The 20,840-nt window shown below is 37.4% G+C and overlaps 1 protein-coding gene across 10 annotated transcripts in view; it reads left to right on the forward strand.

The window, feature by feature from the left end:
- The window catches only part of SYNE1 (spectrin repeat containing nuclear envelope protein 1), a 255,666-nt gene that overhangs the window by 193,599 nt on the left and 41,227 nt on the right, over positions 1-20,840 (forward strand). For 6 of the 10 annotated variants that reach the window (XM_071549312.1, XM_071549313.1, XM_071549303.1 and 3 more), the window contains 14 exons: positions 48-218; positions 2,038-2,171; positions 3,555-3,759; positions 4,943-5,125; positions 6,121-6,267; positions 7,314-7,468; positions 7,829-7,976; positions 11,716-11,810; positions 12,802-13,036; positions 13,759-13,953; positions 15,740-15,865; positions 16,620-16,775; positions 18,708-18,866; positions 19,355-19,521. In XM_071549312.1, coding sequence (XP_071405413.1) covers positions 48-218; positions 2,038-2,171; positions 3,555-3,759; positions 4,943-5,125; positions 6,121-6,267; positions 7,314-7,468; positions 7,829-7,976; positions 11,716-11,810; positions 12,802-13,036; positions 13,759-13,953; positions 15,740-15,865; positions 16,620-16,775; positions 18,708-18,866; positions 19,355-19,521 — 2,276 coding nt within the window. Of the gene's footprint in view, positions 1-47; positions 219-2,037; positions 2,172-3,554; positions 3,760-4,942; positions 5,126-6,120; positions 6,268-7,313; positions 7,469-7,828; positions 7,977-11,715; positions 11,811-12,801; positions 13,037-13,758; positions 13,954-15,739; positions 15,866-16,619; positions 16,776-17,775; positions 17,854-18,527; positions 18,635-18,707; positions 18,867-19,354; positions 19,522-20,840 lie in introns of those variants that run through there. The other 4 variants (XM_071549311.1, XM_071549309.1, XM_071549310.1 and 1 more) reach the window with 4 other exon arrangements.

The raw sequence follows: 20,840 nt of genomic DNA on the forward strand, positions 1-20,840 counted from the left end.
TTGAATGCTTTTAATTTATGTTTGGTTTTATTTGTACCTCCTCCTAGGTTAGTCAACTGAAGATATTGTTGCAATCTGTTCTTGAGCAGTGGAGCATTTACAAAGTGGCTTATGAAGAACTGAACAGTTACCTGACAGAAGCCAGATATTCTTTGTCACGTTTTTATCTTCTTACTGGTTCTTTGGAAGCTGTGAAAGTACAGGTTGATAACCTTCAGGTGAGAAGAATAATTTTGTCTGAAATTGCATGGATCCAGATAACTGTTCATTTTGGTTCATAGGAAATGGAAGTATAGACATACTGGCACATTAAAATCACATGACATTAAGAGAACATGTTACAGAACAGCATTTTTCATTTTGCAGAAAAATAAAAGTGGGATAGTTGTTTTCTTTTTAGATTTTTGATGCTGTTCTTTATAATTTTGAGCCATACTGTCAAATTATTAGAAGTTTTTAAATTATGCTATTGGCCACTAAAACTAAAGTTTCTCATGCTGTTTCATCAAGCTTCTTAGCTACAGGAGCATGTTGAGACCACCTTTTTAACCCGCCCTCCAACATTGCAGTAAATTGATGATCAAGAAAAATAACATTCCAAAAGCTGAGATATTCACATGTTCAAGTAATTTACCACTGTAAGAAAGGCATAAAATACAAGGAGACTTCTATTATAAAATTATAAATGAATAATAATGGCACTAAATTAATTAAATAAAAATACTCAAACTATTGGTCTATTACATAGAAAAACTTTTTATTTCAAAGAAATTTGTCATCTTTGAAACAGAAAAACGATTCTAGATGCCTAAAATAGAAGTTCTATTGTTCTCATAGTATTCTGCTCTTCTGTTAGCATTTACCATCAACTTTACATTATCATTTAGATATTTGTTTGATTTGTTCAGACATATATGAATTCTCTAAGCATGAATAGTACTTTTCAAATCAAGATTTAGAGAGAATCCAATAGTGGACTTTACATAGGTTTTAACTTTTTACATGTCAGAGAGGAGTCAGTAAAACAACAGGAACATAATTTTTTTTTTTTATAATTAAGCATTTGACTAAACTCGAGCTGAAATCTGCTGAGCTGTTCAAACTGTAATAATATGCATAAAAATATTTAATGTTAAAAAAGAGAGCATTTTCACAGAATCTCGGAATGGATAATATTGGAAGGGACCACAGTAGGTCATCTGTCCAACCTCCCTGCTCAGGCAGGGTCATCCTAAAGCACAGGGCACAGGATTGTGTCCAGACACTTCTTGAATGTCTCCAGTGAGGGAGAATCCACAACCTCTCAGGGCAACCTGTTCCAGTGTAAGGTCACATGCACAGTAGAAAAGTTCTTTCTCGTAGTCAGGTGGAACTTCCCGTGCATCAGTTTCTGCTCATTTCCTCATGTCCTTTTTCCTGGCACCACCAAGAAGACCCTGGCTTCACCTGTTGGTATCCTCTTTAGATACTCTTACACATTGATGAGGTCTCCTCTCAGTCGTCTCTTCCCGAGGATGAACAGGCCCAGCTCTCTCAGCCTTTGCTCATAAGAGAGGTGCTCCAGTCCCACAATCATCCGTGTTGCCCTCTGCTGGACAAGACACACTTGCCTGATAGATACATTTCAGAATGATAACTGCAAGACCAAGAACCTTATTTTCAGAATGTTGTTATTTTTTCATCTTGTTCTAAACATGAAAATGTTATTTAATTTATTTGCTTGCATCTGTTTTTATTTCTGAATCAGTCCATGGACTTACTCATTCTATACAAAAGTATTTGTTTAGAATAATTTCTTTTACATGATCTTTACATTTTGCAATAGTTCAGGTTTAAAACTGACTTTTTGCAGCACTTGATGTAAAATCAATCCAACTACAATCTTCATATTAAACAACCTTCTATTTATATGAAACATGAAATCAAGTTTTGCATTCATAATCTATATGATACAATTGATATATACTATTCTGAAATGTTTCTACATAATGAAATTTTAATGCCTCATGGTTTTGCTTTGTTATTATTCTGCTTTAGAGCCTTCAAGATGAATTGGAAAAACAAGAAAACAGCTTACAGAAGTTTGGTTCTGTGACTAATGAATTGTTGAAAGAATGTCACCCCCCAGTGACTGAAACACTTACCAACACTTTGAAAGAAGTGAACATGAGGTAGAAAACATCTGTGTGTAAAACTGTAATTTCAGTAGGAAATCTGTATTTATCCATTAACCCAGTTTTCCATAATTTATATTTTTGTTATATTTTATTCTTTTATATTTTGAAGGGCTTGAGGTGCTTGTTGGAACAGGCCAGATTATTCCTTTTGGCAAGGACTGGAGTAGAACTCTTATTTACTGCCCATAGTAAATGAAACATTATCTTCTTTAGCAAAGCATGTGGAATAAATGTCAGTAGTTTTGCTCTATGCATGACTGCCAACGAAGATTTATAAATACCATGCTGGAAAATAATACTGCACTTAAAATTGGAAAATTGTGTCTGAAAATTTTGTTTGCAATGCATGGATCAGGCTCCCCAGATTTTGGGTTGCTATTTGTAGTTGTAGGAAGGGCATGATAAGCAAGAAAGTCTAAGCCCCTCACCAGTACTTCAGCAAACAGCTTCCTAACCTTGAATTCAGGCAAAAATCAGTGTAAGGGTTTACTCAGAGAAGGTGCAGAAAGGGAGGATCCAAAAGAAAAAACTAATTTGGTGGAAAGTTTGGATTTTTTTGAAAACAGAATCATGCTAAAATTATTTTAGTCTGTGTTCCATCCTGTTCTAGAATCTGGAATTAGAGAAGAATTATTCACTCTTATTTCAAAAAAAGATACTCTAGGAATTAACAGTTTCAGTGATGGCTGACAAAAGTTTTACTTCAAAAACTTTTCTTTGAATCATATAATAATAACTGAAAAATATTGTGTGTTTCATTAGTAAGGAAACAATGAGGCAGTTGGATAAATACCAGCACATTTGAGAAAGAATGTGTTTCTGGTTGTCATTAGAGCTAAAAATTCAAAGGAGGATTATTAGAGCAAGAATTCAAAGGGAGGTTAGTTATTTAATCAGATAACGGAAATATAAAGTGTTTTAATATGTCTGGGAGTATTTTACAAGCTAGTTACACAGAGCTTTATGACCTTAAATATTCTGTTGGGGTTTGGGAGGAAACTGCAGCAGAGGAAATGGTTCCTTGTTTACACCTGTTCTGGGCCTGTTAGGCCCTTGCAGAAATCGGGTACTGGCAGTGTGCGGTTAGTCACTGATGAACCAAAGTGTACTAAGTGGAAATAGGAGGAGGTTAACTTCAGAAAGTATGCTACTGCTCTGATCTCAAACATTAATAAACAGCATTCAAGGTGCAGCATAGGTCAGAACAGCCTGTCAATCCATATTTCTTGGATTTTTTTTTCACCAAATGTCTGGATCTTGATTATTACCAAACTTCTCCAAAGCCAAAAGACCATGGGAAACCACAGAGAGAAACAGGGACAGGGATAGACATTGTGCAGTCCTAGGCTTCAATCATCCATCCTGTCTCTTCACCAGATGGAACAACCTTCTGCAGGAGATTGCAGAGCGACTCCGTGCCAGCAGGGCCCTCCTTCAGCTGTGGCAGAGATACAAGGACTGTTACCAGCAGTGCTCTTCCACAGTCCATCAGCGAGAAGACCAGACCAGTGAACTCCTGAAGACTGCAACCAGCAAAGACATCACTGACGATGAAGTTACCACTTGGATTCAGGACTGCAATGTATGTTCATTTAAGCTTTGCATTTTTTCCCAGTTCTGGGCTAAAAAAATCTCAAGAGGCTCTCCATTGCTAAACTATACTTAGTGTTTTGGAAACTTGCATACGAACATATTTCATTTTATTGATGCATCTGAGGCACAGGAGAGACAGTTTTACATCTGCCACCAAAATCTCATGAGTTTCTCTAACTTTTGATCCCTTCATGAGTTATTGCAGTATTTCAGAAGCTTGTATCTGAAGTCTTCTCTCTGGAGAAGGTGGATAAATTATATAATTTGATTCAGTCTTAAGTCCTTGCTTAATGAAGGGATTCTTGTTTGGGAAGATATCTCTACCAAATCTTTTGCATTCCTTATAATAGACAGAAACACAAAATCTTTGACTATAATCCTACCAATCAAGACTTTCCACTTTTTCTGAATTACAAGAGTGTGGGGACATCTTTCTCCTTCTTTGTGGAAGGACACCAACCACCCTGAAACTCTGAAATTCTTCCTTTTTCAAGACTGTATCTCAAGACAGCAAAATAGTTCATCTCCTTTCTGTGCTTACATTTTGGTTCTTTTGAGCTTAAGTTAATGTTAAGTGTCATTGACAAAAAAAGTACTGTGTCAATGTAAATGAAACAATTGCAGTGAGAAAAATAAGCATGATAGTGTTTAAAAAATAAAGTGATCTTTCAGAGCACTTTCTGCCATGTTCAAGCACCATGGACTGGTAATTCAAATTGTTAAGTTCAAATAATTTCTTAATTTCTTTATGTTGCATTCTTTAGCCATTATGTTAGGCCATTTACAAAAGTTATTTTTTTCAGCCCCCTTGGTAAATCCTAACAGGAAAAAAAGGCATGTGTAGACCTGAATCAATTCACAGGGGGGTTGCCACTGCTTGGGACTGTCACATCAGTAGAGGTTTCAAAAGGTTTCTTTCAACAAGGCTCAAAGGTAGCTGAGCAGCGTCTTCTTTCTGGTCCTTTCTGTACAGGTACTTTAATGCATCTTTTTTATCATGTATGTCATACAGAGTGTAACTGAACATATTGACATTGAAATACGGTAGTAAATATGAGTTTTCCTTATAGTAGTGGAGTTCAGTCTTTTCATTCTTCCTTGAAATTAGGGGATGATGACATCAACAGTGTGTCAGGTTATCTATTCATATCTTTTTTCAATGTGTTCAACAGGATGTACTCATGGATTTGAAAACAGCACAGGAGTCACTGGTTGTTCTTCAGGAGCTGGGGGAGGAGCTAAAAAGCCAAGTGGAGGCTTCAGCAGCAGCAGCTATACAGTCTGATTATCTTTCTCTCAACCAGAATCTGTCAATCCTAGAACAGTCTCTCTACAAGCAACAGGCTGTACTTCAGGTATGCAGTGTTTACAGCCCCTGAATCTGATCATCCTGTGGAACCTGAAAACATATAAATTAGCTAGAACTGCCTGGTCACTGCCTGGGTGTTACCTGTTCAACAGCATTTCCTAGACTTCCCTGGAAGCCAAAGTTGAGAGTAGAAAATACTCAAGTCCAGCATAGAGACCTTGTAAGAATGTCTAAGTTCTGTGAAGAGAATAGCAAACCTCATGCAGGAAAACATCTGTCTGGAATGCCAAAGCCACCATGCTTTCTGCAGACAACAGTTGTGCTAACAGCTGGATTCACACCTACTTCTCCCCTGAAGACAACCTCTCTTCCCAGCTACTTCTTTAGCTGTAAAACAAAGGAGAGATTCTTAATGATTATGTAGAACTGATTTTTTCCGTTCCTATTTATCTCAGTGGCCAGACTGACACCTACCATTTGTGTCAAAGCCTGTTCAGTAGATGCTGCTAATTCCTTGTGTCACCAGGGACTAAAGAGTAAACAAGGACTGGAAGAATGTATTCCTTAGGAAACTATTTGGTTGAAAAAGCAGCAGAGGTAGCAGCTTCTGTTCGAGAGACAAGAGGATTGACCCATGAAATTCAGCATTGTTTGGAATGTGCTTATAACGTCACTGTAACTGTGAGGAGACAAAACATGAGAGATGTTTTTAATTTTAAATTGCAATAAGAGTGACTAGTTCTCTCTGCTGACAATAAATTAAGCAGAGGAATTAGTTTCATAAAAGACGGAAGAGGTTATTTATTTCAAGGTAAGGAGGTAATTATGCACTTTGTTGAAATGTTGCCTTTTTGCTATGATCAAAAATCCTCTGTTCTAACCACCCAATAATTCCACAGTCAGCAAGCAAAGCAGCAGTTAAAATTGCTCCTAGCCCATTCAGCTGTTCGCAAATCTAAAATGGGAATAGCTAGGACTGTAATGTCAATAGGGATGCTGTGCAGTTGAAGTTCTTAAACTGTGGATCCTTTTCTATTCAAGGCTGGAGTTCTGGACTATCAAACTTTTGCCAAGAACCTAGAAGTCCTTGAGAGTTGGATAAGAGAAGCAGAAGAAATACTGAAAGAACAGGATCCCAGTCACTCATCTGATCTCTCCGCAATACAGAATAGGATGGAGCAACTCAAGGTGATGAATAAACGCAGAAAGTGTTGGGTTTTTTTTCTATTGTCTGGTTATGTGTAGTACAGAGTATACACAGGTATCATACATGTATTCCATGTATAGCAAAGGACTATCACTCATGCAAAGCCTAAGACTGAGAACTTAGACATTTGATAGCAGTCAGGGAATGATTTTCCATGTTATTTTGCCTCTGAGTAAAGATGAAAAGATGGCCAAACTGTTCAGAATAAAATTAATATGAGATCAAAATGGGAATGGAAATGTTAGCAGTTCTTGGAGATTTCCTTCATCTTTTATTTCTTTCAACTTTTTCTGAATTTATGCCGTTCCCATCTCAACAGTATTTCATTCAGGGATGAAGTATTTTATTAATTTTGGGTGACTTTGATATACTGAAGAAACATTATTACTGTGTACTATGTGATCTCCATTTGAGGTCTTTCACTCTTTGTGGGACTTCTTTTTACCCTCTCTTCTTTCTGAGGCCATAACAGGAATTAGCTGATACTTGCCTCCTAGGCTGTTTTTATCATTTTAAGCTTCCACTATTTTTCTGTCATGGTTAACTATAGACAGAATTCCACTTTGGACATGCAAAAAAGCAGGGCATTTTCCTAATGTAGTGAATTGGATATTTCTATACTACGAAACAAAAAACTAAAAAAGTTGAATAGTTTCGATGGGAATTGCCCTGCTAAGCATTCAGGCTAAGAAAGAAGGAAAAGGCTCCCGTACTTTGACAGTATAAACATATGGCTTCAAACATTAGCCTACTTTTGCAGTTCTGAGATGTAAATCTCCAAGTCAGTAAGACATTTCCGTGTAGTTTAAGCATACTTCTCTGCACACATTTAAACATGAACATGCCTTCACCTGGTCTGGGATGAGAAGCTGAAAACTCGAAATGCAGTTGTTCCCTGGCACAGGGATTGCTTGCCACTTGGTGGCAACCAAGGCCATTCTAAGTTTAACTGAGTGCTAGTTCATAATTTTGAAGTCTATAATAATGTAATTCCTGAGCTTCCTAGCTATCACTCTTATTGTTGCAGAATCAGATGTTGAAGTTCAGCAGCATGGCCCCAGATCTGGACTGTCTTAATGAGCTGGGTTACAAGCTTCCTCTGAATGATAAAGAAATCAAAAGGATGCAGAACCTGAACAGACATTGGTCTCTGATTTCATCTCAGACTATGGAGAGATTCAGGTGGGGATTTATCTAAATTGTTCTATAGCTTTCTTAGGTTATAATAGTTAGAACCTTTTGCAGATACAGAAAATGTTTCATGTTTAATTAACCAAAGTTCATTTTCTTTGATGTACTTATAACTAAAGAGCTAAAACATTGAGCTGAGATGTTGGTTTTGCCACAAATCAACAGGCTTTGAAATGAGTAAGACTGTTACTTATCAAAGTGTTGACTAAATAAATTGAATGAGGCAGCTAAGTGGGAAAAGTGTTATCACCTGATTTGGAATTATGCAGGCCAAAGTTATTGCAAGACCATTAACACTGTGCGTGAGAGGAGGAGACCTTACCTGAATCCATCTTTCTTTCTTTCTTTCAGTAAGCTGCAGTCTTTCTTGCTGCAGCAGCAGACCTTCTTAGAGAAATGTGAGACTTGGATGGATTTATTAGTTCAGACTGAGCAGAAGTTGGCAGCAGAGATTTCAGGAAACTACCAAAGCCTTTTGGAGCAACAGAGGGCACACGAGGCAAGTCATCATGTGTATTTATACATAACTACAACACATACTATTTATGCATAAATAGCATTCACATTCTTTTGTTGAGTAATATAATAACATGCCTTGAATTGAATTACATTTGCATGCACCATCTGAGTATACCTTAACTTAAAAACAGAAACATGCAAATATGCCAATAATACCCAGTTTGAGGGAGGACTTGAGTATCTGTCTGCATTTGTGTAAAGCCTATCACTGTGTCTATAAGTGCTTGTCCCCTACTTTTAGCCCACTTCAGATTGGTTTGTACCAAGGAAATCATAGGTTTTATTGGTCCTCCTGTAAAAGCATAATAATTCTTATGCCATTTGGCTCTTTATCTTCAGTCATAAACTGGAGAAAATATCTATTTTTACAGCTTATTCTGATTTTCTTTGTTTGTTACTGAATTGTAAACACATATAGCATTTGAAGAGTGTCTTAATGGAAGACTTTTCTGTCAAATACTGGGTTAAATAACTCACCATGGCCCTCCATTTGGTAATATTTCCTTGGAGAACAAACTGATTTGGTCTTTGCTGCATGCTGGAGTCATTTGTCTGTAACAAATCAAGAACTAGCACAGCTTCTGTTGCAGGGAAAGACTGATTCAGAATTTTTACTAGAGGATGTCTTTATAATTCTTCAGGGAAGTCAAGTGATGCACATTTTTTCTCTACCCATATTGTAACTGCCAAGAGCCCTTGTAAAGATCAAGTAAAAGAAGTCAATTTTCATAGCAAAGCTCCCATGTGGCTACAGCAGTTTCAGTTCCCACAACTTTTTCAGCTGACCTACCCCAGGCCGGATTACAGGAAGAGTTATGTCCTTCCCCCTCTCTTGCTTTATATCTCACAGCATAGTGTTTGAATGAGTGTCTGATAGCAGAAAGTAATTCAGCACAATTATTTCTTGCTTTAGCATTTGACTGCCTTTGTTTTCACAAATGTCGTTTATTTAATTTCCTGCCAGCTTTACCTGGACAGTTTCTTTGTAAGTTTAAACACCTCAGGTCTCTGAGATTTGAGAATGTCCAGAAATCATTACTAAGTAGATAATTTCCTACTGTTGTTGTGTCTAGTAATATAATTTTTTGGAAGGAGGTAAGGCAATCTTCTTGCATTCAATTGTCTTGAGATCTTAGCTTAATTCTCACCTGAAACCTTGATCTGAGCAGTTAGCTCAGAGGAGTGTTACTCAAGCACTCTATTGAAGCCCTTTTTATTACAACTATAAAGTCATCTCTCAGAATGAATAGAATTAATATCTGATTTTATAAATACTGTAATTTATCCTAAAAAATGTTGACTCCTTTTTTTCCTCCTGATTTTTGGCACTCTATAATCTAAATATATTCAGTATACAATGTTCTTTGCAGTGCTTCCTTGATAGTCACAAAGAATTTTCCTTCCACTCCTTGTGGCTATAAGGATCCAATCTCAACTTCTTGAGATGCATTTCTGCATTGATATGCTTTGTATTTTTTGAAAAATAAAGATAAAATATTCTGTTCCACGTGAATTTCCAGAATGGATATTGAAACTCTTCCAGCTCTATTATCAGCTTTCCAGTGCTGACTCATACCTTTGCTGGTGTTTACTCAAAGGAAAAAACAACATTTAAAAATATCTTCCCATTGAAAGCAGCAGTGTGGACGTGATAGCTTTTTCAAATACCATGCGCTAACACTGGCATCTGTATCACTCCGTCAGGACGATCTTTTAATCATTCTTGTGCAATTCTCTAGTATGTGATGCACTGCTTGGGACTCCCGTGCACTGGGAATGCACCAAGACAGCATTTGGCAAAGTGCTAGCAGTGATGGAGAAGGAAGTTCCTTGCCAACTCAATGACTGATTTTTTCAGTGTGCTGGTGTTGTGCATTTCAACACCAGCCCTCCTTTTCTTCTCCTTTGAATTAGTATTTCAGTGATTCATGATGATCTGCATATGAGAATAAGTTTGCATGATGAGTGACCCCAGGTAATGGAGTATTCCTCTTATGTACAGAGAGAGTGCGTATGTGGAAAGCAAGTGGATGTTGACAGAAATGTCTCTAAATTTGTGTAGGGCTCGAATACCTCCACTCTAAGCAGACTTCCTTATGCTTGATAAGCTTTTATTTCACCTGTCCTCTTAAAAAAAAAAATTAAAAAATTCACTTTTGGAGGGTTTGGTTTTGCTGATTTTTTGGTTCGGGTTGGTTGGGTGGGGGGTGGTTTGTTGTTTTTATTTTTGTGGTGAGAGGTGTTTAACGAATTGTAACCAGCTCTATTAGGTTTAGTCTCAATCTGTAAACAATGCTGGTAGATGCCATTGCCTGCTGTGCTTCATCTGTGTCCCCTACCCTGACAGAAATAGTTATGACAGGAAGTAAAATTCCTGCCTTCTTTCTCAGCTTTCTGAAATTCTCAACGCCAAATTATTGTGGTTTTATTCATGAGATAATACAGCATTTAGTTTCCCTCTGATTCAGTCTTAGTCATTCGTAAGTTTCAAGGCATTCAAAGAATAGTATCAAATATTTCTGCAAGGAAATAAGACAAGATTATTTCTTTCTATGGGAAAATTTATTACCTGAGTAGCATTTTTCAGAATTAATTTAATGATTCAGAGAGGCAAAATTTCATTTTGAAAAGTTACTGCATCGTCTAGCAGTCCTGAATTTCATACAATGTACTTAAGGGATTTAATTATGCAGATGCTAATGGGTATTTTGCTGGCAGTGACAGATGCAGAGATTGGTACAGTCACAATTTGAGCTGGTGGGAAGCCATATAACAGGAGTGTAGTCTAGATTTGAGGAATACTGGCTCTTAGTTCAGGCAAGGGTGAACTTCTATCAACTGCAAATGCCATCACTTACTGCAGAAAAAAAATCTCAAGCTTCATACCAGTATAATTTTTCTTTGAATCTCTCTGTAAACCGTGTGAACATGGAGTGGGTTCAGTCCTGAGGTGATGCCTGTGTGTACCTTCATGAATATAAGAATATTCCTGAAGAACCTTATCTAGAGACAGGGTCTTTTACTAAAAAGAAAGATTTTTATAAAAATACATTTAAGTAGTATATAACCTTAAGTCGTGTTTGCTTAAGTAGTACTTAGGTAATTTTTTGCCTCAAGTAATATTTAAGTAATGAAGGAGTCTTAAAAGCATTGTGGAAGTTTAGTATGTCTAATGGGGAAAATTAGATAATAAATTGGAAGAAGAAAGTGGAAATTTGATTCCTAGCTCCTATACATGGCTGACCATTTCTCTTAAAGTTCTACTGGCAATGTACAACTGTATTAGAAGTTTGTATTACACTATCACACATGGTATGGGCATAAATGCAACCTAACAAGGCAACAGATTATAATATTCTTAAACACGTCAAAAAATAAATTTGCCCTTTTTGTCCATGTAGAAAAGAGCCTATGTGAATTTTGTTGTAAATTATGCTATCAGTCACACAATTCTACTCAGAAACATAAACCCAGGCTCCTGTTGATATAATTTAGATTTATAATAGTGGTGTTGAGGAACAAATAATTAATTACTAGAAGCAGGAAGTAACTCTAAAACTTAGATTTTTAAATGTGTTTTAATTTAAGTTTATAGCAAAGCTACCATTGAATTAATCTGAAATCAAATTAAATACATGGAAACTTGTTTTTACCAGTGCATAGAGACAGAAGTAAAAATGTAAAATCTTGTTTTAACATCCTTGTCTCCTGTACAACAGCTATTCCAGGCAGAGATGTTCAGCCGCCAGCAGATTTTGCATTCAATTATCTCTGATGGGCAGCACCTCCTAGAACAAGGACAGGTGGATGACAGGTAGACATTCCTGTGTTTTTGCTGCTGCTGGTAACAGACTATTGGGAAATTTCCAAACACAGAAAGTAGCAGACATCACTGTTCAGATCATGCTCTTCTAAAGTAGAAGTTAATCTTGCTGGGTTAAGATATTAATTAAACAGATCTTAAGACAGTCATCTTTAGGATGCTATGGAGTATGGGAATGCATTTGGGAGTACAACAACCTTGAGACTGCTTCTCGGACAAGATTTGTCTTGAATTATCAAGCATATTACATATATGTCTATTTTAATGTATTTTCAAAAAGTCACTTTCACCAAACGAGCCTGCAGTGACAGATCTAGTGAATTACACTTGATTTATGCCAGCTGGGGATTTGCCTCTACCAGGAGAATTCCCTTCTGCCATTTAAGAACACCTGCAGTTTTAATATAATGGGTTAGGAATTCATTGCTGCCTGGAATTTTGTTTTGAATGCTTGTGATCAAATGAATGAAAATCACTGTAACACCATTGTGCTTACACTTGTGCATATGAATTGACTTTGTTACGGGTATCATGGTCAAGTATAAGGGTAAGATGAACTGTTTATCAAAATTTCAGATTTTTTTAATGCTGTGTGTATGTTATGCCTGCTTTGAACTCAGTAGTAAATCTGGGGGAGAATTGTGAATGCTCCATGATTTGCTATGAGTTTGACTAATCCAAACTGGCAATACCTGTTAATTTTCTTTTTGTATTTCTGGGGAGAATATAGAAGAGTTTTGTGTGTTAAAGGTTTGGGGTTTTTAAGGTATTAATAATTGGATCCCTTTAATTCTCCCAGTACATGAAGTTTGACGTTCTTATCCTCAATCAGGTGTCATGAGGCTTCACTGTTTTTCTCTTAGTGTTTCATCATTGACAGTCAGACATCTTCCCTTTCCCTTCAGTTTATTTCATTAAACAAATAAATCTAAGTATGAAAGTTACTATGTATTTTTATTTATTGTTTATCTATTTATAATAGGGATGAATTTAACATGAAGCTGACTCTTCTAAGTAATCAATGGCAAGGAGTAATTCGCCGGGCACAGCAAAGGAGGGGGATCATTGACAGCCAGATCCACCAGTGGCAGCGCTATAGAGAGATGGCAGAGAAGTTGCGCAAGTGGCTGGTGGAGATGTCCTGTCAGCCGGTGACTGAGCTGGGCAATGTTCCTATCCCATTGCAGCAAGCAAGAGCACTACTGGATGAAGTGCAGGTATGTCCACTGTGTTTGAAGAAAAAGGTAAAAATCCCTGCCTTTTTTACAGTCTTGATCATTTAAAGCATTCTTTAAAATGTCTTAGATTCAGCCTATCTGCTTTGAAGAAAGCAACATTGGATGTTAGTTCTTCTGTGGAACTAGTATAGCATCAGAAGTGGTAGTGTGATGGAAGCAAAGTTGGAGTTCACAAAGAACATGTAACAGAGAACTTACTGGGCCCTTGCTCTCAAGCCTTGTTTGCTTCTGGTTTTGCTTTGTAGCTAGTGTCACACTGAAACTGCCTTAAAAATGTAGTGATGTCCTGTTTGAGGAGTGTATTGTAGCTAACAGGAAAGGATTCTTTGGGTGTCCATTTTCATGTGAGGTTAACAGTATCTATTTATCAGCTCAGTGTCTTCAAGTTTTTATCTGGAAGATGGATATAATAATAAAGTGTATAACCATAGTAGGCTCTAGAGGAACTCTCTCTTTAAGAGCAATTAATATACTGATTTTAGTGGGGAGAAAGAAGCCTTTAGTGTCCTTATCTCCTTGAAGAGATTTCTAAAGGTCTGCTGCAGTAAACGATTGTGAAAATGTTAGGATAAACCATTTGGGGCATAGCTCATGCTTAAGACAAGGTGTACAACCAATTAGTTTGGGCTTGAGAATGAATTACTGAATTGCTAATTGTAATTAAAAAGACAAAGCTGACAGAAAACTATTAATATTTTCAGCTTAAAGAAAAAGTTCTTCTAAGGCAGCAAGGGAGTTACATCCTCACTGTGGAAGCTGGGAAGCAACTGCTGCTCTCTGCTGACAGCGAAGCTGAGGCAGTCCTGCAGACAGAGCTTACTGAAATTCAGGAGTGCTGGAAGATAGCTAGCACCCGCCTGGACCAGCAAAAGAAACAGCTTGCTTTACTACTGAAAGTAAGTATGCAATTTCTTCTGTATTTCTTCAGCAAGTTCATGGTTTCTCGTTGTGAACCGTGTTGAAGAAAAGCATTCTCAAAGGACAAGGATAAATACAGGAACTGCATATATGCTACGAGCTAACAGTTTCCCTTCCCCATGTCTGAAACTAGTAGGAGTAATACTTCATATAAGTAGACTTATATGTAAGTTCATATATTTTAATTGATATTTCTAGAACACTGCCAATAAAGTATATTCCTGCCAGTCCTATTTTCAGCATAGACCAAATATTTATTTTATTTTGCACGATCTTGTTTAATTTTTATACATATTTGTATTGGGTTTGAGTGGCATAGTTTTTCTAGCGGGAAACTACAGGAATGACTTCTGTGAGAGGCTACCAGAAGCTTCCCCCATGTCTAATGGAGCTAGTGCCAGCCAGCTTCATGATGACCCCACCACTGGTCAAGGCTGAGCCCAAGAGTGATGGTGTAACGCCTCTGGGATAACGTATTTAAGAAAGTGGAAAAAGAAGTTACTGAGCAGGAGTAATTGCAGCCTGAGAGACAATGTGACAGAAGCAACTTTGCAGACACCAAGGTCAGTAAAGAAGGAGGGGGAGGAGGTGCTCCAGGTGCCAGAGCAGAGATAACCCTGTAGCCCATAATGGAGACACAAAGGTCCAAGAGGAGCACGTATCCACCTGCAGCCCATAGAGGACCTACACCAGAGCAGGTGGATGCCAAAGGAGGCTGTGACCCCATGTGAAACCCACACTGGATCAGTTTTGCCTGCAGGACTTGTGACCTCGCACAGGACCTGCACTGGAACACCTTGTTCCTGAAGAGCTGCACCCCATAGAAGGGACCCATGCTGGAACAGTTTGTGAAGAACTGTAGTCCATGAGAAGAATTCATGGAGAAGTTTATGGAGGACTGTGTCCCATGGAAGGGACCCCACACTGGAGCAGAGCAGGAGTGTTACGAACATCACAGACTATTGTCCATTAGATCATATTATTTAGTCAGGAGAGAAGAAAGAAGTCACTGAAGAGAGGGTTTCTTTTCAAGACCTTTTGTTTGTAATTTATCATCCTGAAGATAGTCAGAAACTACTGGCATAGATTGAAAAAAAAAAAGGAAGGAGAGAATTACAACGGCAGTGGTATAAGGAGCACAGAAGACTAAGCTACAATATAATACAAGTTTTAGTGCAAGTTTCGTATGCTCTGGTATCACACAACTGGCATTCTTTGCAGGTTGACTGGCTTGTTAGAGATATTTATATAAAGCGTTAACAAGCAGGTGAGGTAAGTAAAACCATACTGTCACATGATGATTAGTATGATTTTATTGCATGTTAAAAGTTTTGGAAAGTATGCAAACACTAAACCTGGATGTGCCTGCTAAAATCCTGTTTTAGAGAAGATACTTCAATCTGCCCTGAATTTGCAGTTTCCCCAACAACCTTTTTTTTTCACCCCCAGATACTAATGCACATGAATGAACCTCTTGTCAAAGAATAGTCGTGTGTTTAATGCAGGCTTTCGAGAAAGAAACTGAAAAATAATTTTAGCAGGGAGAGGCTTTCCTGAAGGGATGGAGTTAGATCTGGGCAGCATTTTAATAGCAGATTTGTGTATTTCTACTAGCAGAGACCTACACACAAGAAATTTGACACAGTTCTACACATGACTCAAGCTCTAAGACTTTCAATATTATTTAGAGGCATGTTTTCATTAGGCAAATCAACTGACATAATCCAGATCAGAATTGAAATCTAATAAATACTCTGCTTTCAGGACTGGGAAAAATCTGAAAAGGGCATAGGAGACTCCCTGGAGAAGCTAAGATCATTCAAAAAAAAGCTTTCTCAGCCATTGCCTGATCACCATGATGAGTTGCATGCAGAGCAGATTCATTGCAAGGTAAATCACTTCTCTGTTGATTGTTGTCTCTGCCTTTGTAACCTCTTCCATTGTTAATTGGCTTCATAATACTGACTGTGCAAACAGTCAGCCATTGCCATGACAAGAAATTATCCATGTAATATATATGGACAGCATAATACCAGAGTGATCTCACCGTAATGCGAATTCCACAGGTTGGATATAGATCTGATCAAACTCATATCAGAACAGGGTCTGAAAACAACGGTGGAAGGGCTATATACCAGTGTGTTTTTATTACAGAAATTCTAACTACAATTTAAACTCATGGTATCTAAACTGTTGGTTTAGTGCTTTTTCTTTGAGGTGAGGTTACTGTGGAGTATTTTGAGCAACACTTTTAGGCCATATTATTTGTATTTTTGAAATGGATCACAAATTGAATATATATCTTAATACAGAGAAGTCCAAAGAAATACTTGGAATTCCCAAAGACCTTTGAGCTATAGAGAGTTGAATAGTTTCTTAGTTTGTGATTACTTGTTACAAAGCTAATGTATTGTTCTCTATTGGGCAGTTAGTGCCCCCATAACTAAAAGTATTGGTGCATTTGGAGTTGACGTTTTCTTGTTCTTTGAAATGGGACTGAAACAGCCTGTTTGTAATGGTGGGTCTGCTGAGATAGGACTTAAATCAGTGGGATGACACTACTTTGTCTTTCTATTTCCTTAACACATTCAAATTTTTATTTTTTAGCAAAACCAGTCCTTTTTCCTTGTGTTCTTCTTTTAAGGAGTTAGAGAATGCTGTTGAAGGCTGGACAGATGACCTTGCACACCTCTCTCTGCTGAAGGAGACCCTGTCTATCTATATAAGTGCAGATGATATCGCAATCCTCAGTGAGCGTATAGAGCTTCTGCACAGGCAGTGGGAGGAGCTGTGCCACCAGGCAAGTACAATACTGGGCACTGATGTGAATAGTATGCAGGCTGCAAGAGTGTTGCGAGAAAAATTGAACACAAGTAGCAGCTTTTAGAAAAGATGCATATAGGCACACAAATTCAAGAGTGAATTCTTTCTGAATCAGGGAGAGCATTCATTGAAGTGTTCCTTTAGTTGCTGCTACTGTTTCTGGATCTCTTGAACTTTATAATGGAAGTGAGGTCATATTTAGGCAAACTGGAAAAATCAACAGAAAGGTCACACTGTGAGCTGTGGAACTTGACATGGCTGTCTGGGAAAAACACAGAAGTAATACGATTATACTTTGCTTTAATGGAAGACCTGTACTCAGAAAGGATGTCCCCTCAACACTGCTCTTCAGACATTGTCTTCAGACGTTGGTGTCTGCGTTTCTCTTAGCCTGAGGCTGACTTGCTTGCCTGCAAAATGAGCTGAGGAGTATTGTTTTATTTTTTCAGATACATCATGCTATTAATGTGCTTCTGGCTTCTGTTTTGCACTCCAGGTAGTGGAGCCTACCTCACTCATGTTTTGAGATTATCCTAATGTTATTTCTGTGGTTTTCAGTCAGTAGAGATTGCACTCAAAGTTAGTGAGGCTAACTTTGAAAGAGTTGCTTCATGTAAAATACCTGTGAAGGCTTCAAAACCACCCCCAAAGAAGGAAAAAATACTTCATAGTTAACAGCACAGAAGTTGTTATGAGTTAGCTGCATTTGAATGAGCCAAGGTAGACATATCTAAGTTGTGATGTAGTCACTGCATATATGTTTATGGTAAAAGAAGGAACCAAGTAAAGTTTTATCTTAGTTTTGTGCATGCTGAGTATTTCAGGATGTAACCTAGTGCACATTTTGTTTAACTGCTGCTTATTTCCGGAAAGCTGTCATCAAGTTCAGAACCACAAAAAGGAAATGGATCATTGTGTGTATGCCCCCGTTAAGCCTAATGCAGTAGTTAAAGAATACACCACTTTTGCTTATGAGAGAGCAGATGCAGTTTTCATCTTTTCAGTTGCACTTCAGATAGAAAGTCAGAAACAACCTAGATTACAGTGGGGAAGAAGTAAGTAGTTATACCAATGTCTTAAACTGGAGAGATGACTGCTGCTTACACTGTACTGCTATTATGATCTCCGCGTTCATCTTTGTCTGTTATTATTTGTAGTCTGAGATGGTACTACAGCTGTAGCAATGTCTTAAACACAGCAAGGTTGTCTTTCCTTCTGTATCAACTACAGCATTAACCTGTTTGATAGTTTATGCCTATTCTTTCCTGTGAGGTCACACCTCAGTCCTTTCGAATCTCTCAAGGTGTCATGCTCATCCATGAAAAATAGTCATCTATGAAATGAGTGTACTGAGATTCAAGTAGAAAATTGCTTATTCAAAAAAAAAAGTGTATCTTTGATTTAGCTTTGTACTCGTGCCCATGCACAGATTGCACAGAGTTTGGAGGTTGGCATATGCTATGGGTGTATCTGGGGTTTTTTTGCTTTGGTGAGGTATTTCTGACTTCTTTTTCATCTAATCTCTTAATCTCTTAGACTAAAAAGAAACTATTAGCATATTTTATAAAATTTTGTGAGGAGAAATTATGAGAAAATTTATTTTTTTTCCTCTAATAAAACCATTGGGTTAGAGACATTGAAAATATTGACAGGCTACTGAGTTTAATGCTTGGGTGCCTCTCTCTGTGCATAGGATGTAACTAACAGGAAATCTGACATCAACACTTAACCCAGATCTTAGAGTTGCACAAAGATTTTGCAATACAGCTCCAGTTTGTTTTAACAGCAAGTAGGTGGCTGAAACACTTTCGCAGGGCTAGAGGAGTTCATATTGAGGTACAAAGTGTTTTAAGCATGTCTTAAATGCATTGCTATTTTGTTTTTATTTACTCTTTGCAAATGATTTAAGGTCTCCTTACGTCGGCAACAAGTTACTGAGAGACTGAATGAGTGGGCTGTTTTCAGTGAGAAAAACAAGGAGCTCTGTGAATGGCTGACACAAATGGAAAGTAAAGTGTCTCAAAATGGTGACATCCTCATAGAAGAAATGATTGAGAAACTTAAAAAGGTATGGTGTACACTTTTATAGTGTTCTTTATCTGCTTACTTGTTTTGTGTTGCAAGGAGAATGCTGAATTAGCTGAAATGGAGGGTTTACCTTACCGTGATGTGTTGCAGTGGTTTTGCTCTTCTCTGGCTATGCAGCATTTTCCTGTCTTTCTTGATAGGACCTTCTAGAATCACGGAAAATCAAGTAAATGCAAAGTCAGAGGTATCGGAATGCTTTGCTAGGTGTGCAGTCAGAATTGCCTGTAATGAGTTTAACCATAGTAGGTATATTTATAGAAGAAACTGTGTTTTGTTTTGGGCTGGGTGGTTTTTTTTGTTCTTCTGATAGTTGTTTGTGTTTATACATCTAATATATAACAGGTTGTCTCTCCACTGTACAAATCAACAAAAAACCCCAGCATTCACTTGTGTTTTTTTAATTTAGTAGTGTAAAGTAGAGTATATTCAGAATAAGTACCCTATTTCTGATTGCTCTTTACTGTCCAGGATTATCAAGAGGAAATTGCTGTAGCCCAGAAGAACAAAATCCAACTTCAGCAAATGGGAGAGAGACTTGCTAAAGCCAGTCATGAGAGTAAGGCATCAGAGATTGAGTACAAACTTGGCAAGATCAATGACAGGTGGCAGCATCTTCTAGATCTTATTGCAGCCAGGTAAAACCACTGGTTTTTTTCTAAGTGTCAGGCGGGACAGATTGATATGCTGGATGTGATGCACTTAAAATCTTCATCTGCCTTTTCACCATTAACTGTGAAATAAATTTATTCTTAACCATCAACACATTTCTGTGGACTTCACCTTCCTGTTTTACTTTTTGGTACATGAGATCACTTCCTCAAGAAGAGTCAATGAAAAACTTTATGTGCTAGAATTATATGGTAGTGGTAGTAGATTGACAGTTAGACTTGATGATCTAAGGGTCTTTTCCAGTCTTAACAATACTGTGTTTCTATGATGCAGGATTAGTTGCAGTGAGATTTAGTGAGCCTTGCTCCAGTACCATCTTACTTTAGATGGTACTTAAAACTGGATGGAAATATAGTTTTTCCTAAAAAAATTCAAGATGGTGAATCTAAACAGTGCATTTGTGGATATGAATTTCAAGAAGAGCAGTTCCAAAATTAAGTCTTAACTTTTCTGCCTGTTTATTTGTTCACTGATGGAGAAGGATAACTGCAGGGAGATGTTTGCACACTGGACTTAAAGACTGTTTTTGTTCAAAGTTGAAACTATAGCAGCAATTTTCATAACTTAGAGAAATACAGGATTGTTGTTTGATGTTTGAAGAAACTGGTTTATTTGTTTCAACAGTTTCTGTTGAGCTGTGCTACAGCCTCCCTTCCATTACTGACAATTTTGTCACAATTTTACATTTCATGAATTGTATAAATACTTTATGTACGTCACATTTCTGCAGTGTAAGGACATATGCATTAGTAATGCTTTAGACCTATTAGCAGCCAAAGGGTTTGTTTAGTTTCAATGTCTTTTTTGTGTGGTCTTTGTTCATGTGGTTTTACTGCATTCTTGCTCTGCTATCTGTATGCATGGGAGCAGTAAAATTTATGTCAGCAGAAGCATTCTGATGGCTCCACCTCCTTTAATAGTAGTTCATTTTAAAATAATGAACACTTAATATTTCTTACATAATGATTAAGTCAGAAAGTGTTACATGACTGTCAAGGAGCCTGCTGGTTTCAGTGGATATGATACATCACCAGTTTTTGAACTTCAAAGTATATTTGATATATTTTTATGTTTCTCTTTTTAATACCTGCTCAGAGAAATGTTCAAATAGTACCATCAGGAAATTTCTAGTGAAAAGTGATTCAGAAACTGCAAAGCACATCTTTATAATACCTGTGTTGTATATTCAGTGTTAGAGATCAGTGGCCTCTGTAGGGACTGTAAGGACTCAGGATTCTGTATCATTCTTGATTGAGGAGATATAAACTGCAAAACTATACACTTA

The sequence above is a fragment of the Pithys albifrons genome, chromosome 2 (assembly GCF_047495875.1).
Source record: "Pithys albifrons albifrons isolate INPA30051 chromosome 2, PitAlb_v1, whole genome shotgun sequence".
Taxonomy (NCBI): Eukaryota; Metazoa; Chordata; class Aves; order Passeriformes; family Thamnophilidae; genus Pithys; species Pithys albifrons.